At 40.8% G+C, this 24,119-nt stretch overlaps 1 protein-coding gene across 3 annotated transcripts in view; it reads right to left on the bottom strand.

The window, feature by feature from the left end:
- Positions 1-24,119, bottom strand: part of furina (furin (paired basic amino acid cleaving enzyme) a) — a 102,937-nt gene that overhangs the window by 31,380 nt on the left and 47,438 nt on the right. For all 3 annotated transcript variants that reach the window (XM_074619000.1, XM_074618991.1, XM_074618983.1), the window contains exons 3-6: positions 20,552-20,650; positions 10,580-10,675; positions 7,102-7,230; positions 5,722-5,798 (exon numbers count right to left, since the gene is read on the bottom strand). In XM_074619000.1, coding sequence (XP_074475101.1) covers positions 5,722-5,798; positions 7,102-7,230; positions 10,580-10,675; positions 20,552-20,650 — 401 coding nt within the window. The remainder of the gene's footprint in view (positions 1-5,721; positions 5,799-7,101; positions 7,231-10,579; positions 10,676-20,551; positions 20,651-24,119) is intronic.

The following is a 24,119-nucleotide window of genomic DNA, read 5'->3' as shown; positions in this document are numbered from 1 at the left end:
TGTGATTGGTCAACCAAATCAAACTCTTCAGACTCCACTCCAGCTCTGCTCTAACTAGCTTTGTTTGAGGGCGTGCCAAACTAACCACTAGGCAGGTATTATGCAAATGTGTTACTTGGTGACATCACCATGTTACAGAAGAAAAGGCGGGACTTCAAGCGAGGCACAAAAATACTACACAACACACACTAAAGGAAAGGGAAATAGCACAAGAGCATAATAGTTGCTCTTTTCATAGTTTACGGCCCAAATCCTCAAATGCAGAATTACACGACAGCTAATTAGTGACCTTGACTCTGTGAGTTCATCTGTCAACAGGATGATCAGTCACGATGATGGAGCAGCCAGTCTTCTGACAATGAGGGCAAAGCACGACTGCATGTCCTCAATGTGTCTGTATGAACACATTCTTACTGATCTGCTGTCCTGACAAGACCTACAACCAAATGCTGGATTCCACCTCCAGGCCCGCGGTTCAGAGAGGAGGCTGAAGAGGTGACAGCACAGCGCAGGAGATCATCACATGAAGTGTGAAACCAATCCCAGACATTGTCTGAGGGGACAAAGAGCTGTCTGTCACTACAAGTACAGCGTTGTTAACAAGTCACACAGATTAATGATCGCTGCTGTAATATCAACCTAATAGATTCCCTGACACGCCGGAGGACTCTCAGACTTCAGTTACTACATGACAGAGAAGTCTCAACTCTCAACTGCACTCAGAAAATCAGCTCCATTAATTGCAGAGATGCTCACTTTCCCTTCTAACACCTTATATCATTCAACAACTATGTGAACCAAGTCAAGCGCGCTGTAACGACTAAATCAAGAAGTCAGATATCACGGCAAGCTACACAACAAGAGATGTTTTAGGATTCATAAGATTCATTTCTTTAAAGGGTTTTACTTTATTTTTATCTCATGCAATGACCTCGTGATCATTTGAAGGCGACTGTGGCTCAGAGGTAGAGTGGGTCGTCCACGAATTGGAAGGTCAGCAGTTCGATACTCGGCTGAACCCCAAATTGCTCCCAAAGGCTGTGCCATCAGTGTGTGAATGAGTAATTAGATTAGATCCGGATGGGCAGGTTGGTACCTTGCATGGCAGCCTCTGCCATCAGTGTATGAATGTGTGTGAATGGGTGAATGCTGACATGTAGTGTAAAGTGCTTTGAGTGGTCGGAAGACTAGAAAGGCGCTATATAAATGAAAGTCTATCCATCTTAAAACAAAACTAGCTTGCTGGACATAAAAGCTGGTTCATTTTTTTCTTCACACTTTTGTTAGATGTAGTTTTCTTGTAAAACCCTTTCAGATATGTTTGTTATGAAGAGTTATATAGTGTATACAAATGCAATTGTTTGAGCAAAAAATATTTAAATTTATCACAAGCACTATCACGTTGTCCTTGTCATGTCTTGACACAACATGCTGAGGAATGAATAGCCCACCGGTCTAATTTAGACGAGCTTCCAGCAGACCAAAACAAAACTCAATGAAGCAACAGTCAATTAGTGCGAGTACCTGCCACATTACCAACTTAATGGAAACCATCCATTCAAAGACTAAGTGGTGCGCGCATACCTGCGCTGCTTACAGTTCTCATCTCGACACACTCACACAAGCAGTTAGTTACTACTATTTAAAACACTTTCATGCCTTCACTTTATCTCAACAAAACCTTGATTGAATAAAAGTAACTCGCTTCCTGGAAAAAGAAACAGAAGAGTCTTGAATAAACTTCAAAACAACGTTTGCATCTGATACGTTGCCGTCATAACTTATGTTGATAATAGGAGATAAAGGTGAACAAAGAGCAGTTTCAGTAAAGTCTTGTTTCGATTACAGCGAGAACAAGCCCCGTGGCAGATCCTCGGCACAGAGACTAACTCAGATTACAGCAACTACAGTCGGCTGCAGGCCCGAGGCCAATAACACCATCAGTATTCATACCCACAGCTGGCAGAACCATTATCAGCGTGCAAAACCTAAACCGCCCTTCTCTGGAGGCTCGCTAAAAAGACATACTATTGTCATACAGATGTGTCTGTGGAGGTAGTGCAAAGATGGGAAAAGGATTCACTCAAACCTGCACCGGAAAAAAAGTGCACAAAGCCGCTTTTTGGCTTATTATATAAAGATCAGACACTGATGCTGCAGGTTTTCTTGTGCTGCGTAAACAGCAATCCTCTAAGGTGCCACGTGCGATAGGTGATACTCGACAAGTTCTAAATTTGGCTCCTGCAGTTCGTGATACATACAAATTAGTGACTTTACAATAAAATGGTTAAAAGGACAAGTAACCAAAAAAAAAACATGAAAAAGACTGACAATTATTAAATTATTATGGCTTTTGGTATCAAAATGTTGAACCCAATCCAACATTTATATTTATACAGTATATTTAGATCCCTATGTGTAGTGTTATGCTCATTTACATTACCATTAGAGACCGGACAGTTTAATGCCACTCCAGAGGAGGACAGACTTTGTTTGTTGTGTGAGCGAGGTGAAATTGAGAATGAGGTTCCCTTTTTGTTTTACTGCCCTGTCTACGAGGACATAAAGGATGTACTCTTTAGTGAAATGACCTCCATTTATGTTGATTTCTTTTGACTGGATGACTATGAAATACTTTAGTTGTGCTCCAGGAAGGGAACTCTTTTTGTAGGAGATTTTATTTGCCAACAAAGAAAAGAGAGAACGCAGAATATTTAGTTTAAGATCGAGCAATAAAAAAAGCTGTAATTTCTTAATGGATCGAAATGTTTGACCACTGCAGTTGTATCTTTGGTGTATTGTAAACCCATGAGGGATGGGCACTTTGTGCGCATGAATAAAGACAAAAATCAATCAATAATATATCTAAAGGATTTCAGTAAGACGTTCAAGTTGCACATAAACTGAATTGAGAGCTCTCTCAAAGCATAACCATTAATGCAAACAAGGTTTGACGCTGCAATGACATACTGGATTGTGACATATGTACTTGTCCAACATTGCATTGATTTTTTTTCTATCTTCACCCACTTCTCGCCGAGATTCTGGCACACAACATCTTTCATTCACTTGGTGTTTCTCTCTTGCATTAGCTTAATTACTTTTTTACAAAATCATTGAGGCTCTCGAGGCCGTGGATAGTGGCGTTCGCAGTCCCTGGGCTGCACTGAACCTCAAAGGTAAATCTGAACAACTGTTGTTGCTCTGCTCATTCTTAAGTCTGTTAATGGTTCTGCCAGCTTACTAATGAGCTGGCCTTCAGGACAAAACGCCTGGCGATGTTTATAGAGCATGGTACAGAGAGGAATATGGAAAAAAAAAAATGTCTATAGAGAGATTTATGTAGGGTCAGGTGATAATTAATCAGCCTGCTGTTTGCAGTACTGTGAAATAGGTTGCTGTGCCTTGAATATTTTGGAATATGCACATGTAATCAGCACTGCCCCCTTGTTCTGTAAAGTAAATTCACCTTATTTTTTTCCTGTTCATCATTATCATCATCATCATCAAGAAAACATCTTCATATTCATTGCTCATGTTGAATAGTGTGATTCTATAGTTGATGTTGAGAGCAAGCCTTAAAGCTGCAGTAGGCAGACTGTTTTTGGCATTATTGGGCAAAAATTCCACAATAACCTTTCAGCGTATTGTAATTCAAGTGTTCTGAGAGAAAACTAGACTTCTGCACCTCCTCATGGCTCTGTTTTCAGGCTTTAGAAAATATAGCCCGTGACGGGAGACTTTGGCCAATCACAAGTTATTTCAGAGAAAGAGAGCGTTCCTATTGGCTGTTCATTCACAGACAGAATATTGATTCATATTTGATCAGCGCTGCCTAGTTTAACCGTTTGATCAGAGTTCACGAGTGATTGACAGCTGCTCAGAGACAGCAGGCTCCAGCTCGGCTCCGATTGGTCGTTTTCCTCCGGTCTGTGAAATCTTGTAGATGTCATTAGGAGCACCAGAGGACACCGGAGGACACAGAGGCACATGATTTTTTTTCAGATTACCTGTCTCATGTCAGGATCTGGCACTGTTTTTAATCATATTTGCTCCATTTCTACCCACTGCAGCTTTAATCTAAATCAGGAGGCAATAAACTAAAAAAAGACTCCATGCAAGTTTAGCCAGGCTTAATCCATAAAATGCACATTTGGAAACCATCCTGATAGGACGGAAAGAGAAACATCTCGATCTCATGCCGTCTTAGATAAACATGAGGGTGAATGGCCACATTGCTACCGAGCCATCCTCGCTGCTCCCCGTACGCTGGGGGAAGAAAGACAGCCTTATGGAGGTGAACAGTGTTGGGCTTTCTGCAGGGAACAGACACTTACAGTCTTACACAACCTTACGCATTTTCATGCCCGCCCACAGGTTGTTTACACATGCATCTGCACCAACCCGCTGTAAAGTAAGAGAAACACACACACACACACACACACAGAAATATGCTCCCTCTCAATTGGTCCTGCCACAAGGAAGACACGGAGAGCTGGGTGGCGAGAGATAAGGGCTGAGGTGAGCGAGGGTTGGAATAGAGGTGCAGCCAAAATGAAGGAAACATCAATAGTAAGTGTCTTAGCCGGGCTCGGGGCCACTATGAGCCACCAGAAGAGCTTAAGCGTGCCTTGGCACAGATTGGGGATCTGTGGAGCTGGAGGGATGTTCTCCCACATTCTTCCACAAGAAATTCCACCATTTAGGGTTTTGTTGATGATGGTGGTGAGAACAGTTTGAGGCACTGGCATAGAATCTTAAAAACACTGGGCTGAATTAGAAAACAACATATTGTTTGCACTGTTTCCATGTTTATTAAAACTTTTACTGATAATTCTGTGTGTGTGGTTCTGCCCCAAAGTAGTATTCTCTATTTTGAGTATGAAAACAATTACACACCCTCTACAATCAGCCTCCACCTCTTATATGTTCCACACAGCTTGTAAGGGGGTGATACAGCACATTGCCATAGTTACAGTGTGTTCCTGCAGCTCTGCCCGTCTCCCTCTGGCCTCCATATTCATGGTGCCTGCTCCTGGCCCCTGTCTCAGTTGGGGACGTTTGATTTCCATCCCCGCCTAACTATAATCTTCCCTGCCTATCACCAGTAATCACGGTGAGCCTCGGGATAAGAAAGCCTCTCAGGCCAGTGGCCCACAAACAGCAGATTACAGCGAATCAGAAATTAAAGTCAGACGGGAGGCAGGCAGCGGGAATGAAGGAAGACGGGCGAGCGAGGGCTCTCCAGAGCCAAGAGATTTGCTCTTTTTCATTAATGCTGATGAACTTAATTCAATCAATTCTCTGCAAGACATCACTGTGGTGGTAAACAACTCCTAATGCCATCTGCAGAGGCCACTGCAATAAAGCCGTTTTCTTCACATACCACCTTAATCCCAGTGTAGATTTACTCTACTTACCCGGGCTAGAGAGATGCACCGGTGGCGCCTGGCCAGAGCAAATCCACAAACTCTGAGTTGGGGGCATGATTCATATTACTCATTGCCCATTTTTGGAAAGTAAAAACAGCTAAATGGTGGAAAATCAAAATCTCTATTTACATATCAGCTGTCAGCTATCAGTGAGGGGAACAAATTAATGAACATGTGCAATTCCATCCTGACAGCCGGCATTTAGGAAACACAGATGGGTGGTTCCCAGGGCAGGCCAGCAGACAGAGAGAAGAGTGGAAATGAAATTGTTATCTGTGTACATTTCTACCTGTTGTCATTAAGCTGCGTGTATCGAGGCTGAGGATCTGGGTCGCCGTCATTCACATCGTAGCTGGCATCCGGGTCCTAAATAAAGACGCAGATAAGCTGTTAAGAGTCGGATGCGTTTGAGAGTCAGTTTGGTACGTTCAAGTATTCAAAAATCTGCAAAATTTAAAACCACAAAATCTGTCTGCACGAAAAATTGTTAAAATCCATCCAAGATATCATCTTTAATTCTAAATCTGCTGTTTATTCTGTTCTTATCGTCTGTCTGTTTGCTGCTGCAATCACAGCCTCTCCTTGGAAAACATAATGGGCCTCATGCAAGAACATTTTCTTATTCTTGTCTTAACCTTCTCTTACTTTTTTTTCGTACCGTGGGCTCGTACGAGTGAGACACGTCAGATTCAGCAAACGCTCCTATAATTTCAGATAACGGTGTAAATGACCTGCGTAAACAGGGTGAGTGCCACCTGTGCATAAGCGTGCGTTTATGCCACATAAGGCTACGCATCCTGCCCCATTTATCTGTCTCTGCCAATATATCAGCACGCTGTCTAAAGAAACGCTCTCTTCCAAGAGCCTGACGGATGACGCACCTGGTTACACTTCCTGTTGACCTTATTTTATAAAGAGACAAATTAATCTTCAATAAGTGCGTAATTTTAGGTGTTCATATTGATATTGTAGCGTTATACAAAAGCATCAATGGCCAATTTAAATGAATGATGATATCATTAGGCTATATGAATACATTTAGAATTATACTCTATATATATTCTATTATAATTCTAAATGGAAAGTCCAACAGGATAATGTCAACATAATCAGGAAGTGTAATTTATATAAGATTTTCATACTCAAAATTACTTCAAAGTTTATTTCATATCTTGATAAAGATATATATCATGATATAGAATGTTTTCTGGTAGTTCAATAAATAGTCTATATGAAATAACCACATGGTAAAGCCATTTTTGTATTTGTATACAAATGAAAAGTACGGAGTATTTTCTCATTTTAAGAACTTGAGTGCAAACTGAACATAACAGTTTTAAGTGAAATTATAGAGAAAAAAATAAATAAATATAGGCCTAGCCTGTATCGCGATAGAAACAATATAGAAAAATATATATATGATAGACATTTCTATATCGTTTTAACGATGTATATCATCATATTGCCCAGCCCTGATTGCACATGACTGCTACGACAGGTCTGGACCCGTCGTAAATTGTGTTCGTACCCAAGAGAAAATTCATAATACGAGAAAATTGGTGAAAGTGGCTTATACGAGTGATTTAGGAGGATTTAAGAACGAATCTGTTCGTACGAGTGGTTCTTGCATGAGGCCCAATGTTTCAGCTCATTTAGTAGTTATACTCACGTAGTTCTGCATCAAGTCCGGATGGTTCTTCTCTATTCCGTCATCCAGGATGGACACCACCACCCCTTTACCTGTGTAGCCCAACTGCCATGCAGATTTGGCATTCAGGTCACGGTGGTTGACGTTGTACTGAGGACGGAGAAAGCAAACAACTTAGATGGAATCCAATTATCTGAAAGTCACCTGAGTGCTGACAAGAATGTGCTTTTAACTAAATCTGGAAGGGCTTACTCTAAAAGAAAAAAAAAAAAAAATCATGACATTTGATGAAGACCGGGCTTTTGACTGAAGCATCCAGGAACAAAGGTGCAGCTTATTGAATTTCAGTCATTCTTCCTTAGTGAAAAGCTAAAGTTTTTCAATGAGGGGAAGCTTATAAAGAGTATCTCTAGCCTGAAAGCATCAATGCCATGCCTGCATTTATTATTAATACCAAGCAAAGCAGCGGTGAACTGGATGATGGCACACAGTAATCATTCTGCATGCTTTTTGATATGCTTTTGACATTCAACTTAACCTTTGGTCAAAAGCCGTGTCTGTCTTTCATCAGGTTCAAAGCTCCTCTTTTTAAAGCGTACCGCCGGTTAAATATAATGTGTCTGATGTACCACCCGCCACATTTCCCTGTTAGATTTCAGACCCTCGTAAGCGCAATCTATCAGAGAGGATGAGGTTTGTTCTTCAGCCTTGTAACGTCATTGACACTTAAACCATCAAGGAGAAAATCAATTAAAGCTGAAAGTTGTGATCTGCAATGCTGATTCAAACTGGAAAAAAGGCCGTCTGTGGCTGACACGCTGAGTGTATAATAAATCTGAGAGAGGCCTGTGCAAGGTTTCATTTTGAATATTGCTCATCAAGACAGTCCTTCTGCACACCGACATCTTGAGCCTGTGAGCACACCGTATGTGCAGCCTGAGATCTCTGCTTTGAGGCTTGCCCACGATTTATCATGTCTCATCATTTTGATTAGAAATATCAAATAAAAAATATTAAATATTCATTGTAACAGCAGATGCTGACCATTAGCATCTGTCCACCAAGGACACCCCGCCAACAAACCCACCCACACTCTCCTCTGGCCAGCCAGGTTGAGTTTTAATGAGGCACAGACTTATTTCCTGCTGGGAGAGAGCGGGAGCACATTCCTGCAACCTGAAAACCTTCTGAACAGACATTATCACAATAACTTATCTAAAGTATACAGAATGTGTTTCGACAGTGAGAGAAAAATATCTCAAAGATTTCTGTAACTCAGTAAAGTGTAGATATTTGGACACTATATGAGCTGGCCTCATCTTGATTAACGCTAACCGAACATGCTGACTGGAGGTCGTTTGGTTTGTGAACAACTAACATGTTCACATGCTCTCTTTTCTGACATGGGGACATATTATTATTCTGCTCAAAGCTCAGTGATCCCAGTAGTGGAACAGATCAGAGAATAGCAAAGGTGTTGCTCCAGTTTTCATGTCTTTTGGTGTTTTAATGAGCTTTACAACCTCATGGGATGCCCGCAGACTTATAAATAGAAATCAATCTTTATGTCTATGTTTTCCACTCACACAGATTCAGCAGCTCTTTAAAAAGGACCTCAGAGTGCATCATATTCATAAATATCAGCACAGTAGCTTTAGTAATAATTTTTAACAGTTTCTTTTAATGAAACATTTATTTCCTTATGGGCCAGCAAAGATGCTAGAGCTGCATCGGGCTGTGTTGGCAAGAATCTGGCAATACGATACGTATCAAGATACCGGGGTTACGATTCGATATATTGCGATACTGTAAGCGAGGCGACATATTGCAATTTTTAAATCTAATTTAGGAAAACTGTCATAGTATAAAGACGACGCTCCATTGTATTCACCATTTTACGGAGGCCTTCATTCTCTATGGCTGAAGATAAATGACAACACTGCTATCTAGCGGTCAGGGGGTTAAACACAACACAAAATGAACCACTGTCTGCCACGAATCTTTACATGTAAACTATTAATTAAAAAGTTTTTGAGAATCGATACAGTATCACAAAACATAATATCGCAATACTCAAGTGTATCAATATTTCCTTACATCCCTAGAGCTGCAACCATTAGTTGATTAATCAATCAATCAATCAATCAATTAGTTGATCAACAGATAATTAATCAGCAACTATTTTGATAATCGATTAGGGCTGTCGAAGTTAACAAGATAACGCATTAACGCAAAATTGTTTTAACGCCACTAATTTCTTTAACGCATTAACTCTATTGATCTTTCGGAGGATGTAGCGGGCTCAGTTTTAAAGAAAGAAAATGTGCGATTAATATATGATTAATCGGGATTAACTATGGACAATTATTTGATTAATCGTTATTAACTATTTAATCAATTGACAGCCCTATAATAGATTAATCATTTTGGTCATTTTTCAAACAAACAAACAAACAAACACTTGCTGGTTCCAGCTTCTCTAATGTGAGGATTTGCTGCTTTTTTCTTCGGTCACATATATGACAAACAGTGAAATATCTTTAGGTTTTGGACGACTGGTTGGACAAACGAATTTAAAAACATCAATTTGGATTCTGGCAAATTTTCTTTCTGACATTTTAGAAACAAAAAGATTCATCCAGAAAATAATTGGTATATTAATCAATCATAGAAATAATCATGTCCTATAGCCCTAAAAGATACAGCTATAAAACTTCTCCATATCTATATGTACCACAGGCAGGTTTTAATACGGGTGAAATAAGTTAATATGTTGTGAACGTATGGCAGAATCTATTCCATCTAGTCACATTAACACAACCAGGCAGCAGCGTCTTATCTACTCATTTGCCTTTCAAGTTGCCAGTAACTACTCCGACACACTGGGGAAGTCAGTCTGCCTCTGTTCAAGCACAGACATTTTGAACAACTGGTGATGCAAGTCTGTTTTGCATCACCGTGTATTTTCTTCCGCCTGAAGCTCCCTCACAGTAATTGAAGGAAGAGTGGAGCCGAACAGAGAATCTCGGGGGTTGTTACTGCTGCTTTTAACAGGCCAACGTATCAGTGACATTCTTCAAGTCAAACGGAAAAATCAATCAACTGAGAACAAGAACGACTCAAGGTGAATCGTCTTTTCCTCCGTTTTCTCTCTCTGTTGCTTTAATGGACTAAAGTAAACCACCAATTTTGAAAAGGATGCAGTTCAAAGGCACCCTGTGTATGCGCAAATGTCATCGTTGAAGCTGAATCCTTCAGGTGAAGTCACGCAGACTTCGTGTTCTGCAAACAAGACACACAGCAGCATCTCGCGGAAAGGCGACATATTGGATTCATACAAGCTTGTCTTGTGACTCGGGGGGGGGGGGCATCACAGCTCCAAATTAAATGACACGTATTGAATTTGGGTGGATAAAAAGCTCAACCAGTGTGCAGCGCTGAATTATGTCCCACACAAAACACACAGCGCTGCCTTTTGTTAAGCAGCGCTCATACTCACAAGGTACCACTGGTCTCTGAACTTGGGATCTATCGGTTCTACGTAGACATCCCTCTTTTTCCTCCGTTTCGACACTTGTTGCTCGGCCCAGGTCACCTAAACAAGGAGACAGAAATACACATGTAGAAATTAGCAATACAAACAAAAAGGTGAGGTGATGCTCAGCAGAGAAAAAATACTCCAGCTGCAAAGGTTACTGCTGTCATGAAAAAAAAAAACAGAACAAGAAATAATTATGTGCTGGACAGAAGGGTCAACTTAATTAATAAAGATCCAAATTCTCAGCGGGATGACAGCAGACAGACTGAGATTAGAGGCACAGGGGTATCGCGGACGCCTCACTAATGAGACTCGCTGGTGAACTCCAGAGCGGCCCAGGACTAATTAAAACCTCTGGATTAGTGTAAAAATGAGATGCACCAGGAACTATTATGCTTATGGCTACACCTAAACATGTACGCACACTAACAATATACACGCAGAGGTACAAATTCAGTACAAGTCTAACAACTCAAACGTCTGCAGCAGACTTTCATGACGTGCGAGCTCCTGCAGAAAGTGTTGACAGAAGCAGAATGCATACAGTGAAAATAAGCCTGCATCTCACTCCCTCTGCAGAGTTGTGCTCGCCGTACAGCAAAAAAACGCCCCGGCTACACGAGAACAGAAAGGAATATGTCAGAGAGGGAAGACAGAGAACTGCCTGCCGCAAGGACGGAGCACCTGATGTGAAGGACAACCAAATCACAGCGCACCTCTCTCCCCCCCCCTCTCCGCCTCTGCAGATCACTAGAGACACAAGAGTAAAAAAGGAAAGAAGTAATGAAGGTCACATTAGCTGCTACGCTGAAGCGATGCCAATTCAACGCTACCATAATATAACGCCATAATGGGATAATTTCACTTCAAGGAACTGAGAGGTTTGTGTGTGGGTTCGTGTTTGTGTTCGCTCCCTTACTAACTGGTGAGAAGCTCGCTAAGTGGAGGAGACGTTTCCACCAGGATTCATCTGGTTCTTACTGGGAAGATGAGGTCAGCCCTGTGAGGAGCAGCTGAGCCAGTTTACACACTAAAACTGGGTGACAGCGTTTTCAGATTAAACATGCGCACATAGGGAGCGACACACTTACGGGCCCAGACACATTAAGTCAAAGAGCTGACAAATAGAAAGATATGTCGCCAAACGTGGGAAATGGGAGATAAACAAAACAAAGCAGCCAACCGTTTTCACGCCATTGGGAATCCGTACGGTATATGTCCAGAATAAACATTGTCTGGAGAAAAAAAAAAAGGAAACTGGCACTATTAACTTTTTCTTTGTGCTGGCGTTGTCAGCCTGAGGACTTTTGCTTTTGGAAGAGGACATCTTATCTACCACATTCAAAAAATAAACGCCTGTGTCCTACTTCTGCATTTTATTCTGGTAAATTATCTTGCAGACACACAATGAGAAGATAAATCAAGGTGGTACCTCATGTTGCAGAAAAATAAGCTGTTATGAAGCTTTTGTTTGCATATTGTACATTTTTGCTATTCTCATTATAATGCCAAAATTGACATTTCTGTTTCTTAACTGCGGCAGGTCCTAGGCAGAGGATGAAATAAATAAATTGAGTATTGCTTCTCGTAGCACTGAAACAAATTGTATCAAATCCAAAATGAATGCCATCACATCGCACACAATCTCGTCTTCACTGAATCATTCACTATACGTCTTATCCATATCACATTTTTAGAAGGAGAGACTCAGATCCCCAGAGTTTCACACAGCTCTGACATTATTACTACATCTAATTAGTTTGAGACAGAAAGACAGGCGTCGACGTGCTCCTCTCTGTCAGGCTTTAATATTGGCTTTCTGTTTTAAAGCAAATGGCAGTATTGACTGAAAAGTCTACGGAGTGACGAAGATACCGCTGTATGCGTTGAACTAATTCAATGTCATTACACTTGTCCTTGTGTTATTCAGTCAGAGAGAAACAAGCTATTTTCTCTTGCGTCATAAAGCTTCCATTTCCTCCTCTGCTTTTGAATCTCCCATTAAATCCGGTATGAAACCTGTTATTTTCTCACATACATGTGTAAGGGTAGGTTGTGGTAAATGTCCATGCTGACTCCGATAAACATGCCTGGATTCTTAAGAAAAAAGGTGCAATGTTTACGCAATATCGGTTATCTGAAGCAACACAGGAAGTCATGTTTAATGTGCACGGCAACGGACTTTTTGCTGCACCGTGTGAAGCTTGCATTGAAAAAAAAGAAGAAGAAAAAGAAGAAGAAAAAGAAGAAGAAGAAGCAGCAGCTTAATTTGTCAATCAACACAAAGCAATTTTACACAGGGCAGTTGAAATGTATCTTTTCACATATCCCTCCTAGATACCATACCGTACACATGCATTTTCGGTGGCATTACAGCGCAGGGTCAGCCATATTACGGCGCCCCTGGAGCAGTTTTTGGGCACCTCGGCAGCGTCCCAGAGGCAAACTGGCATCTCTCCAGCTAACAATCCGCACTCCATACTCTGCCCGTACGGGGACTTGAACCGCAACCCCACAGATTGAGCTACTGCCGCCCTCATTGCATCAAATCAGCTCCTTAAACCATCTCATTTTTACTGCGGAGCATTTTGGAGCTTTTAATTCCCTTATTTCGATGCATATGCACATGACCATCATACGTAGTAACTTTGTATTCTTGTGCTTGCCTTTCCCGAAAACGTAACCGCTTCTATTCACATTTGAGCTGTGTAAGAAATGTACAGAATGCTGCTCGGTCGAACAAGACAGACTGATACGACGACCCTCACAGAAAGATTACGCCATGTAAAATGTATTGATTCGACTACATGCTTAAAATTCAATCCAGACACTAAATTTGTCTGTTAAAGGTCTTGTTATGAGATAAAAAATAAATTCTTATTTGGTGATGGAAACAGTTACAGCAGCCACAAATGTAACACTATAAATCTTTATCTGAACTGAAGCTCAGTAATCAATATTAAAGATGCATTTGTTGCTCAAAATGGAAATCTTTTCACCCACAGGGTCAGGCTTTAACACACTGCTGAAAACAAGGTAATAACATGACTGCTCAATCATAGCTCACATACTTCCAGCAAACATGCAAATTAGCTTCAGTACAGTAGCTCCTTTTAGCTGCAGACACCTCAGTGACACCAGGTATTTGCCGGTAATTTGTGCCGCCAGTCGTCTTAATGTCACATACAGTGCTTGGAAATGCCCATCAAAACACAGCAAAGACGTGACTTTCCTTGAGTCCCAGTCATGAGGAAATGATGGCACAGATTAGTGGCTTGGGTGTGTTCACAAACACACACTGGGAATGCTGAATCACGAAACTCTGTGGGGAAAAAAAACTTCCTGAAAGCTGCATACTAGTACAGTAATTACCTTCATTTTAGTACTTCCTGTTTCGTTTGTGAGAAGAAATGCGTAATTTCAGTGCGCAAACTGCTTAAAATGAACCATTAAGCACTGATAGCGTTACAGGAATACATCTCACTGATAGCACCCTTACATTACTGACCAAACATTCTTAATATAGGATGACGGTGGCTATTCTGTAAAATGAAAAAAATTTAATATTAAAGGACCAGTGCGTAACACTTAGGGGGATCTATTGGCAGAGATGGAATACAATATTGAAAAGTATGTTTTCTTTAGTGTAGAATCACCTGAAAATAAGAATCATTGTGTTTTCGTTACCTTAGAATGAGCCATTTATATCTACATAGGGAGCGGGTCCTCTCCACGGAGTACGCCGTGTTGCGCCGCCATGTTTCTACAGTAGCCCAGAATGGACAAACCAAACACTGTATACTTTTCCTGCTTTGGCCGGAGTTGATAACGTTACTCGTTCCCGTCGCCGCAGCTCTCTCTCTCTTGCTTCACCACTCATGTCCTACGTACACACACACACACTACGCACCGGCTTTGCTCCAAATGTCTCCAGAGAGGGCCATTTGCGTTTTTGCCTCGGCCACACTTGGCACACAGGAGAGGCTTCAGTTGGTTGCAATCTGCAACCTCACCACTAGATACCCCCAGATCCTACATACTGCTCCTTTAAACTGAACTTGAGATCAAAGTCCTCATTTCCAACAAACTGCTCTGCTCCTTCTCCATATTCACAGTAAACTACACAAGTTGTATTTTTCAGCTCCAAACTCATAATTCATGAAGAACAGTTTTCCTACTATTGGCAGGCGTGTAACAACAAACATTTCCATTTTCTATTTTGCAGTTTTCATTTGAAGAGTCTTTTGAAAAACCGTTAATAGTCTGTGACAGAGCACAGAGCCTAGAAGTTGACAAACAGCACTTTTCATTATAAATGGGCTTTGAAAATGGAGAGCGGTGTCTATCTCATGCGTCCCGACAGATCCGACGCAGAACAAATGTTCACAGACAGACTGCTGCTCGGTTCATGTTTAGGTGCAGAATCATATCTGTCCAACAAACCGATTCCCCACCCCACTCATTTTGTCCCACCCACCTCTTTGTCCTTCTTTATTATACAAACATGGCATCCTCCCTCTAGGGCCAAACGGACACATCAAACAAAGCATCATTACAATAAAGGAACACAACAGAAATTATAGCACAGATCAGTGGTCATTCATATTCATTTTACAACTGCTACTATTCTTGCTATAGTAAATAACCTAGCAATAAAAGCAAATGGTGATGAACGTTTCTGAGGCACTCATTGCTTTGCTACGTCTGTCTTACTCATTCTCTTCCTTTCAACTAACCAAACAAAAACAGTGAAGCAAAGCAAACACAACAACAACAAAGCAACAACAGAATAAAACAGTAGAAGGCATGGAGGCAGCAGATAGACCAGAGCTTTAAGTCTTCAATAGACCGTGTTAACAGGCCTCTGTTAGTCCGTCTACGGTAGGAGATCTGGCACAAATCCAGGTGTTTTTGTCAGTAATTAGACGCTCTTCAAAGAGACTTTACTGAGCCTTTTGTTCACGCTTCATCTCGGCCAGTTTAAAAGCTGCGGGGACGGCCTCTCTAGAATTCAAAATTCCTCCCATTAAAAATACGTTTCCCCTTTTCAGAAAAACTATGCAGTTGATGCAAATGTGAATTTGCAACGATCTGCTGGTTAATAAATGCTTTGATCAGACGATTAACTCCAGCACAGTTACAGAAATGCATCGCTGTTTAGATTCAAGGGAGTCAATACATAAAAATTGAGAGGGTTTGGTCAAAATTGCAAGCTATTGCAGCATTTGAAAAGCTCCCTCGATTGAATAAACAAATAGAATACACAAAATCTTGTAAATCCCTGTGGGTACTGACAAAGTGACCGGGCCCCTCCTGCCACAGAACGGGAGGACCTGGAACTGTAACGCTCCACTTTCACTGAGGTGCTGTGGGAAAAAAGGAATTCAACAACAGGAAATGGAGCCGCACTGTTCAAGGAAATCCCAAAGAGGGAGGTGGACCGTTTCTAACACGGACGCAAACAAACCCAGCACAAGTGCTATTCCCAGTGTGCACCTGTATACTGTGTAGCTGCACAGCACGGCAGCATGGACAGTGATACCTTATGGCAGTAGATTCATTTCTGCAGTTGCTCTTGTAATTATTTATATGGAGATTTATCTAAATCACTCTAATTGTCTCTACTTACTGAAATGAGGACACAATTTAGATATAAATATGTTCATGTGATTTTCAGACATTACAGAGGCAGAGAGAAGAGGAGACGGTCTTATGAGAAGGCAGAGAAATGGGGAACAGTGTGAAACATTTTCTCACAGTTTCTAGAAGACTTAGTCATTAGCAGAAAATATAACACAAGAATGAACCAGGATCAGCGAGGAAACAAAGAAGCCAACGATGAGTCAACGAGTCGAGGAGCCTGAGCCAGACTGCTGGATCAGCATCGGATTCGATTGATCACTATTGGCTATATAAAGCCAGGGCCATTTCAGATTCATTGTCCATTGTAACCCATTGTGCACTGGGTACGCCAGCTGTCAAAAGCGCCCCGCTGCACTCTGTTAAAACACTTTAACGTTCTCCTGATGCACAGCGTTGTCAGCCAGTGAACCACGGAGGAGCACAAACAAATAAATAGCAGCCAGCAGTTCCAATTAATATTTTTCACACTGACAGCGAGTGCCAGCGAGCGATGCAAGTAAGACTGCTCTGGGTTTTTTGTTTTTTTAAAAGTGACTGTTTTGTCTTTGTTTCAGCGACATTTAACAACTACACAGCTGCTTTGAAGTGCCGCTGTCAATTGAAACTTACATGTAAACTTTTGAGTTTACTGAGGATGCAGAGCGGCTGTCTGTAACTAAACCCTCCTGTCATAACAACAATAGACTAACACTCCACTGTCACTGTTATCAGGCTATTATATAGGCGTTATCTGTCGCTATAAGCACCATACATGTGGGTCAGTAGGGGCCTACTACACCCAATAGTAAGTTGTATCATCTATTCACGTGGCAAAACACCGAAAGAAGGTATAAAAGAAGACGACAGCAACTTCTAGTGACCGTAGTAATTATGACAGGAGCAGAAGCAGAAGTCAGGCGTTGTAGATTAGACAGCCTGAAACCCCATGTAAAACTAACAACATGTAATTGTCTTTGTGTCCACAAGCGTTAAGTTTCACTTTCACTTTTGTTTGTTATTTTAAGACAAAACATGATGCTTTTGCCATTATCTAAGTAAGTGTTTTTGTTGCCTAAACCTAAAGAAGCCATTTTGTTTATTGTTCAAAACGCTAAGTTCCATTCAGTTTTACGTGTGAGAACGTGTTGCTTTGAAGTTTAAGCCATAGTAGGCCCCCAATGACCCACATCTATGGTGCATATAGCGACCGATAACGGCTATTTAATGGCCTGATAACAGTCAACTCAGGTGCCACTGTCCACAGATAATATAGAAAACAATTAGGGACATTATATAAAATATTTTAGCAAAACATTGAAGTGAAGCTTGTCCACGGGAGAGCAGAATAGATCCACGAGAGGCTGACTGTGAAGCGCTTTGGATAAAAGCGCTAAATAAATGCAATCCTTTAAAAAAAATTAACCATTTAAAATTGATCATTTAAGTCATGTTTAAGTAAAATATCCAAACATATTTAATTTTCTTAAATGTGCTGCTTTTTCTTGTCTTTACATTATTGTGTATTGAATTATTTTTTGGACTGTTTGTTGGACAAACCATGACATTAGATGGCATCACTTTGAGCTCTAAGAAATTTTTATAGCATTTTTAAAATGCTTTCTGATGTTATGAGCCAGACAATTATATGATTAATTGAGATAATAATTGAAAGATTAATTGATAATGAAAACAACTGTTAGTTGCAGTCCTATTGTTCTTGTATTACTTTTTTTTTTTAAATGCTTAATGTGCTAAATTTTTTAATTTGTGACTCTTACTTTGCTCATCTCTACTTTTAAAGGGACTGTTTGTAACTTTTTAAGCGTATAAATGTAGCGGGTCGGCACACATGCGCGTTCGCATATGCGCGCTCGCGTGTGGCCGGAGCCTCATCTCCGCTGCCTGCTCTCCTTCACTCAGACAACGCGCACGTCCTCGCTGTCTTGGTCCACCTCTAGACGTGAACGCGCGCTCACTCCACGCTGCAGAAGAGTTAGTTTAGCTCTGAGAATATCTAGTGAATGCACAGTGGACGTTTGTGCAGAAATAACTGCTGCAGCTCCTCCAGACCAACAGAGGTTTTCCGTGTCTTGTGAAGTGACGGGGCTCCTCAACGAGTTACGTTATCGTCTCGTTACCGACCGGGTGCCGGTGTCTTCGGCTGCCGGCTGCCGGCTGCGGTCGGAAGGCGATAACGTAACTCGTTGAGGAGCCCCGCTGCTGAAGCCTGCGCTGAGCAGGAAAAGCCAACACTAGGATCAGCAGTGATTCATGGAGAGACCTTCGTCTGGTCAGCTAACATTACTGCCAAGCAGCTGAAATATAGAGTGATATTGTGGTTTTAGCTGACGTCTGTCGCCTCACTGTTTTGAGCGATGCTCGTTCATGTCTATGTAGAGCGAGCAAGCGCGAGCTCGACGCTGACTTTCGTTGATTTCAAGGCCACAGGTGTCGCTGTTAAGCAGCATTTCTGAATCTTACAAATAGTCCCTTTAAGGCTTTTATATTTTGTCGTCAATTTTAGAAAAGTACTTTCAAAGGGGTTAGAGGCAGAAGATTCTTTAAAAAGTACTCATATATCTTCTTTCTCAGCCGCACACACACACACACACACACACACACTCACACACACGCACACACACACACACACACACACACACACACACACTCGCACACACACACACACACTCACTCTAGTATTCCCACAGCTAAGAATGTTAATTTCACACTCCTCCCGTTGTCCTTCCCAGTGGGGTAGGACACAGACTCATTTTCAAACTAACCTCAAACTCCTGCAAAACCGCGAGAAAATACAGAAACATGAAATTTCAATCTAGTTCAGTCAAGGAGGAGGAAGTGGTTTCACAGAAGAGTGTACAGTATGTATCAGGGGAGCACCGGCTCACCTCCGAACACTCAGGTGGAAGGAAAACGCCGCAGCTCGTCTCAGACAGCCATTAAAAAAAGAAGGTGACAAATGAGGGCGGAGGGTTTGGTTCTTTGCTCCGTGGCTGTTAGCTGATTGTACTCCTCTTTGTTTCTACTGTGCTTCTCATCCTACACACACACAATCACTGTAACTGACCATTTAGTGGACTGACTGAATAATTAGCCTCAAATCATCAATCAAATTAAAGAGTGAAAGACAGAGTGATTTTGATTTTAAATGATGAATGAATCACGTATAATTTTCTAATAAAGAACATTGACCTTGATACTGTGTAATAGTAATGGGTGATGGTTATATTAATATCATGAGTTAATCAGAAGATGTTTAGGTAAGATCACATATGATCTCACAGTAGTACATTTAGGGTTTCTATATATGAAAAGTCCTTGATGTAGAAAAACCTTCGGCACAATAATGTGATCTTGCATTTTAATGTTTTGAATATAGATATTTCTAAAATCAGCATAAGTCACCTCTCCAATATCCACGGAAATGTTCAGGATGTTCTGAACAATCGTATTTTTGTCAAAAAAAAGCCAAAATGTGGCTAAACAATCACTGCCTTACCCGGTGAGCTCAAGCATCTTACTGCATATACAGGAGACAGCTCACATGAATACGCTGAAATCAAACAACGGCTTGCCACGGTAGTCTGTGTTACCGGAGTTACACGGTGTTCAGGCATACACCGATTACATTGCTTGCCCACCGCCCCCACTTTTGCTTTTTTTATAGAAATAAAACCCATTTAGTTCCTTTTCACAAATCAGCGCCGTGTTATCAAAACATTGACAGACCACGGACGCTACAAACTGAATGTGAAAGTGTCTGCTCTGTACGGAGTCTCAGCTCAGAGAAGCAGGAGTCAGATTTCACAAACACGAGACGAGAGAGAGTTGACAGACAAGATGATGGTGGAGGATTTGGTGTCAAGGCGAAAAGCAAAAGCACCTTTTTGGCAGTATTTCAGATTTAAACCCAATGCTATAAGGGAACCTTAACGTTAATAAGGTAATCGCCTTGAGGAGGATGATTGAGCGGCCAGAGAGGCCAGACACATCGCCATCCGACGTTAAAGATCAAAGTAAGCTTTATAATTTGTCAAACTCATTCTGAGCCCAGAGAGAGGACGAACTGCGTGTTTACTGGGTCAAATGCTGAATAAATACAAGCCAAACACCTGATTCAGTAGAGTATACCTCCCAAATTGCAAGGAAGGAGCTCTGACCTTGTTATCCTACAAATAGAGCAACTGCACCCACACTTCCTCCCCACAGCATACTCCAAAACATCAATAAACCTCTTCCACATCCATGAGCACACAGTCCACAGACACACAACCCCTGAAATAAACTTCTCACCTTGGGATCGCTTTGAAGACGAACTTGTGTCCCCCTGTGACCTGACAGTGACCTCTTCACCACTGTACGATGTCGAAAGTGATAATAATCACCAAACACCTGAAAAGACAAAGAGGAAGAGTATATGATCAGTTATCACATCTGTAATCTGATAATACCTCTACTTCTGATAAAAGCTTTAATAAGTATGAAATGTAGAGCTGCAACAATAAATCAATTAGTTGTCAACTATTGAATTAATCACCAACAAAATTTATTTTGATAATCAATTAATCAATTTGAGTAATTTTTTAAGAAAACAAATGTCAAAATTCTCTGATTCCAGCTTCTTAAATGTGAATATTTTCTGGTTTCTTTACTCCTCTATGACAGTAAACTGAATATCTTTGAGTTGTGGACAAAACAAGACATTAGAGGACGTCATCTTGGACTTTGGGAAACACTGATCGACATTTTTCACCACTTTCTGACATTTTATAGACCAAACAACTAATCAATTAATCAAGGAATTAATCAACAGATTAATTAACAATGAAAATAATTGTTGGTTGCAGCCTTGATGAAATGACTCTGGTTGTGCAAGTTCTCTACCATTAAACCTTTATGTCAATGTCAAAAATACAGAATAATTGAGTACAGAATACCAGTCAGTACCAAACTGCAGAAAATACACTGCACAACCAAAAGAAATGCATAACAGCATGAATTTAAAAAAAGGTAAAATAAAACCATCTTGTCACACGGCTGTAATCAGTTTGGATACTCGGCTCATGATGCAATAAAAATGGAGACCCAGAAACATGAAGACATCCGACCTTCACACTAGTTACTGCACACAGCGAAGTTGGGCCAATTTATATGCCTGGATCGAACGAAATATGTAATAAATAAATGAATAGATGCATAACGTAAATCCATTATTTATGAATTTACTATACAGCAGTGTTAACCACAGCGTCTCACAGCATCGACTGACCAAAAGCAGCATCGCAGATCTGAGAAGCATCATTTTAATTGACTCAAGTAACAGCAGGCCTTAAAACTTTACATTTTGATTGCCCTTTTCTCTCTGTAGGAAACTTTTTCTCAGGTGCTATGAGGTTAACAAATCTCTCCCCTCCCTTGCGGCTGCAAATCATTTTTCTCTGCATTTTGCGGTGCCAAGCGAAACTAATGGGCTGCATTAGCCGGTAAAAAGTGTGCTCATAATTAGAGAAGCCTATTTCCATTTTTATTCCCAATAACCCTCACCAACTCCTGGTACCACCACACTGACTTACATGGGAAACCTGATACGTGACCCATAATCCTCTCTGCTCAGTCCAGTTATTACCACTGTATAATCAAGGTCATTAATAAGGCAGTGACATGCTTTACTTTAAAGAATGCGTTGTCCGAGCAAAGAAAAAGTACTCCACATCACAGTTGAGCAGTTTCACAGGGAAGACAACGTGATGGTGTGAATCTAGACTAGTGCTGAAACAATTAGCCAATTAATTGATGACAGAGAATGCATTGGGGTGTTTGTAATCGAGACTAAGGAAAATATAAGTCTAAAGAAACATTTTTACATTCAGAGTTAAATACAGTGTTCAGCAGCCGACCGATCAAACTTCGATGAGGTACTCAGGTGGTGTTAACAGCTCCATATGCTCTGAATTGTTAATTAATGATTTCATTAAAGAGAAAATGGGGAAATGCAGTCGGACTGAGAGTCATAAACAGAATTACCACAGCACACAGATTTTAGATGTGAGTTAAACATAATTATGGGCAGCATAAACATATAAAAAAGGAGACAAATATTATTTTGTCAACAGACTGGGGTGCTTTGTCTCCAGGCAAAGGTTGATGTAGCGCTATAAAGGTGCTGCAGTGTGTACTGCATTCCTTCACTCTAGAAAGAGTCACGGTTCACTCCCCCAACCTCCTCTGTTCCCATTTAATCACAGTAAACAGGCCGATTCCAGCCGGGCTGACACAAAGAGCCCCTGCACACAAAGCCAGTAGACAATGGGAGGCAATAACCAAGAGGGAAGACACACATTACTGTGATATTCAGCTCCGAGGTGGAACCACCACCACAACTACCGCAAGTCTGTGTGTGAGTGACTGAGTGAGTAAAACCATTAAAGAACAAGACCAGAGAGAAAATGTAGGATATAAAAAGAGGATAAACGCTGACACCCAAATGCATTAGCTGAGCCGACGGTCCGTTCTCTGAAGAAGAGAAGAATAAGAGCAGGTAGTAGTGGGTCCAGTGTGTTAGTCCAGATAAGAGCCTGGAAGGTGGGACACTGATCAAAGACGAGGAGGGTGGCACGGTCCATTAAGCAACTCTAAATAACGCTAACACCAGTGAAAAGAAAGAGATACTTTAACACAAAGCACTGATGGTCGATTCATCTGGTCAGACAATGTTTTCGAAGATGATTTTATCAGTTTAAAGCAGCTATTGGTGATGCATCTATATGTATTTCTGGGCCTATATTTTTGATGTGAGAGATATATATATATATATATCAGCACCTGAAATTAAGCTTCACAATTTAGAATAAAATGGAAAGATTATTGATAGCCTACTATTAAAATATTTCTCTGAAATATGTTCAAAGTGTGTGTATGTAAATTTCCATCGCTGTATACCAATCAGAAACAGGTTCGTAAAGAACTTAAATTTGGGACATTGGTTGTTAAGTCTGGGACAGTTGAAAGTAGAATTTGGGACAGTTGAAATTAGAATTTGGGACAGTTGAAAGTAGAATTTGGGACAGTTGCGGGACACTGAGGAAAAATGTTAATTTCGAGCCCTGCATGATATCCCATAGACAACATAATGTCAGTTTTCCAGGGCAGCAACAAAATCAAAAAAAAGTTTGATAGAGAAAAAAAAAGAAAAGAAAAGATAAATATCAGCTTATGGTGTCAGAAAATTAAAATCAAAGAGAAACAACTTAATTTCTTTCAATTCATCATTCTGTTAGAAATGACATTATGCAATACACTGGAGACGACACCGACCCCAATATGTCCAACGGCAGCAGCATCAACAGATTGTAATGCAGCCACAACACATGCTGGGTTTTTAATTTAAAACTTACTAATTTTACTTTTTGTGCTAAATGCCATGTTTGCTTCTAAATATAGTGATTTGAAAAGTGTGGCAAGCTCACAAAGTCGAGGTTGTCAAAAGTAATGCTGGGTAATGTAGGAAATCACTATCTGATGGGGACATTTGGGTACAATATAATATAAATATGGTTGCAAATTTTAGTCACCTTATATTATGAATAATTAAGATACTATGCAGTTATACGTATGAGTGAGCTTGATGTGTCACTTGTCGAGGTGTTGTACATGCTTCGCAGTCAAATTTTCCTTCCAGCTCAAAGATGCCGGGACACTTCACCTCCCGAGACTTTTTCGTTCAGGTTCATCTGGTTCTTTGTTAGTTGAATCAATTTGCACATGTTTGTGATGTTGATGGGGTAATTGAACTTTTCACCCCACAGTCAAACAACTTAATTTGCTTCACCATTGTCTCTAAGAGAGATGTGTGTGTACGCGA

This window comes from Sebastes fasciatus, chromosome 2 (genome assembly GCF_043250625.1).
Source record: "Sebastes fasciatus isolate fSebFas1 chromosome 2, fSebFas1.pri, whole genome shotgun sequence".
Taxonomy (NCBI): domain Eukaryota; kingdom Metazoa; phylum Chordata; class Actinopteri; order Perciformes; family Sebastidae; genus Sebastes; species Sebastes fasciatus.
Note: the sequence above shows the minus strand (reverse complement) of the source record. Positions and strands in the feature narration are given on the sequence as shown.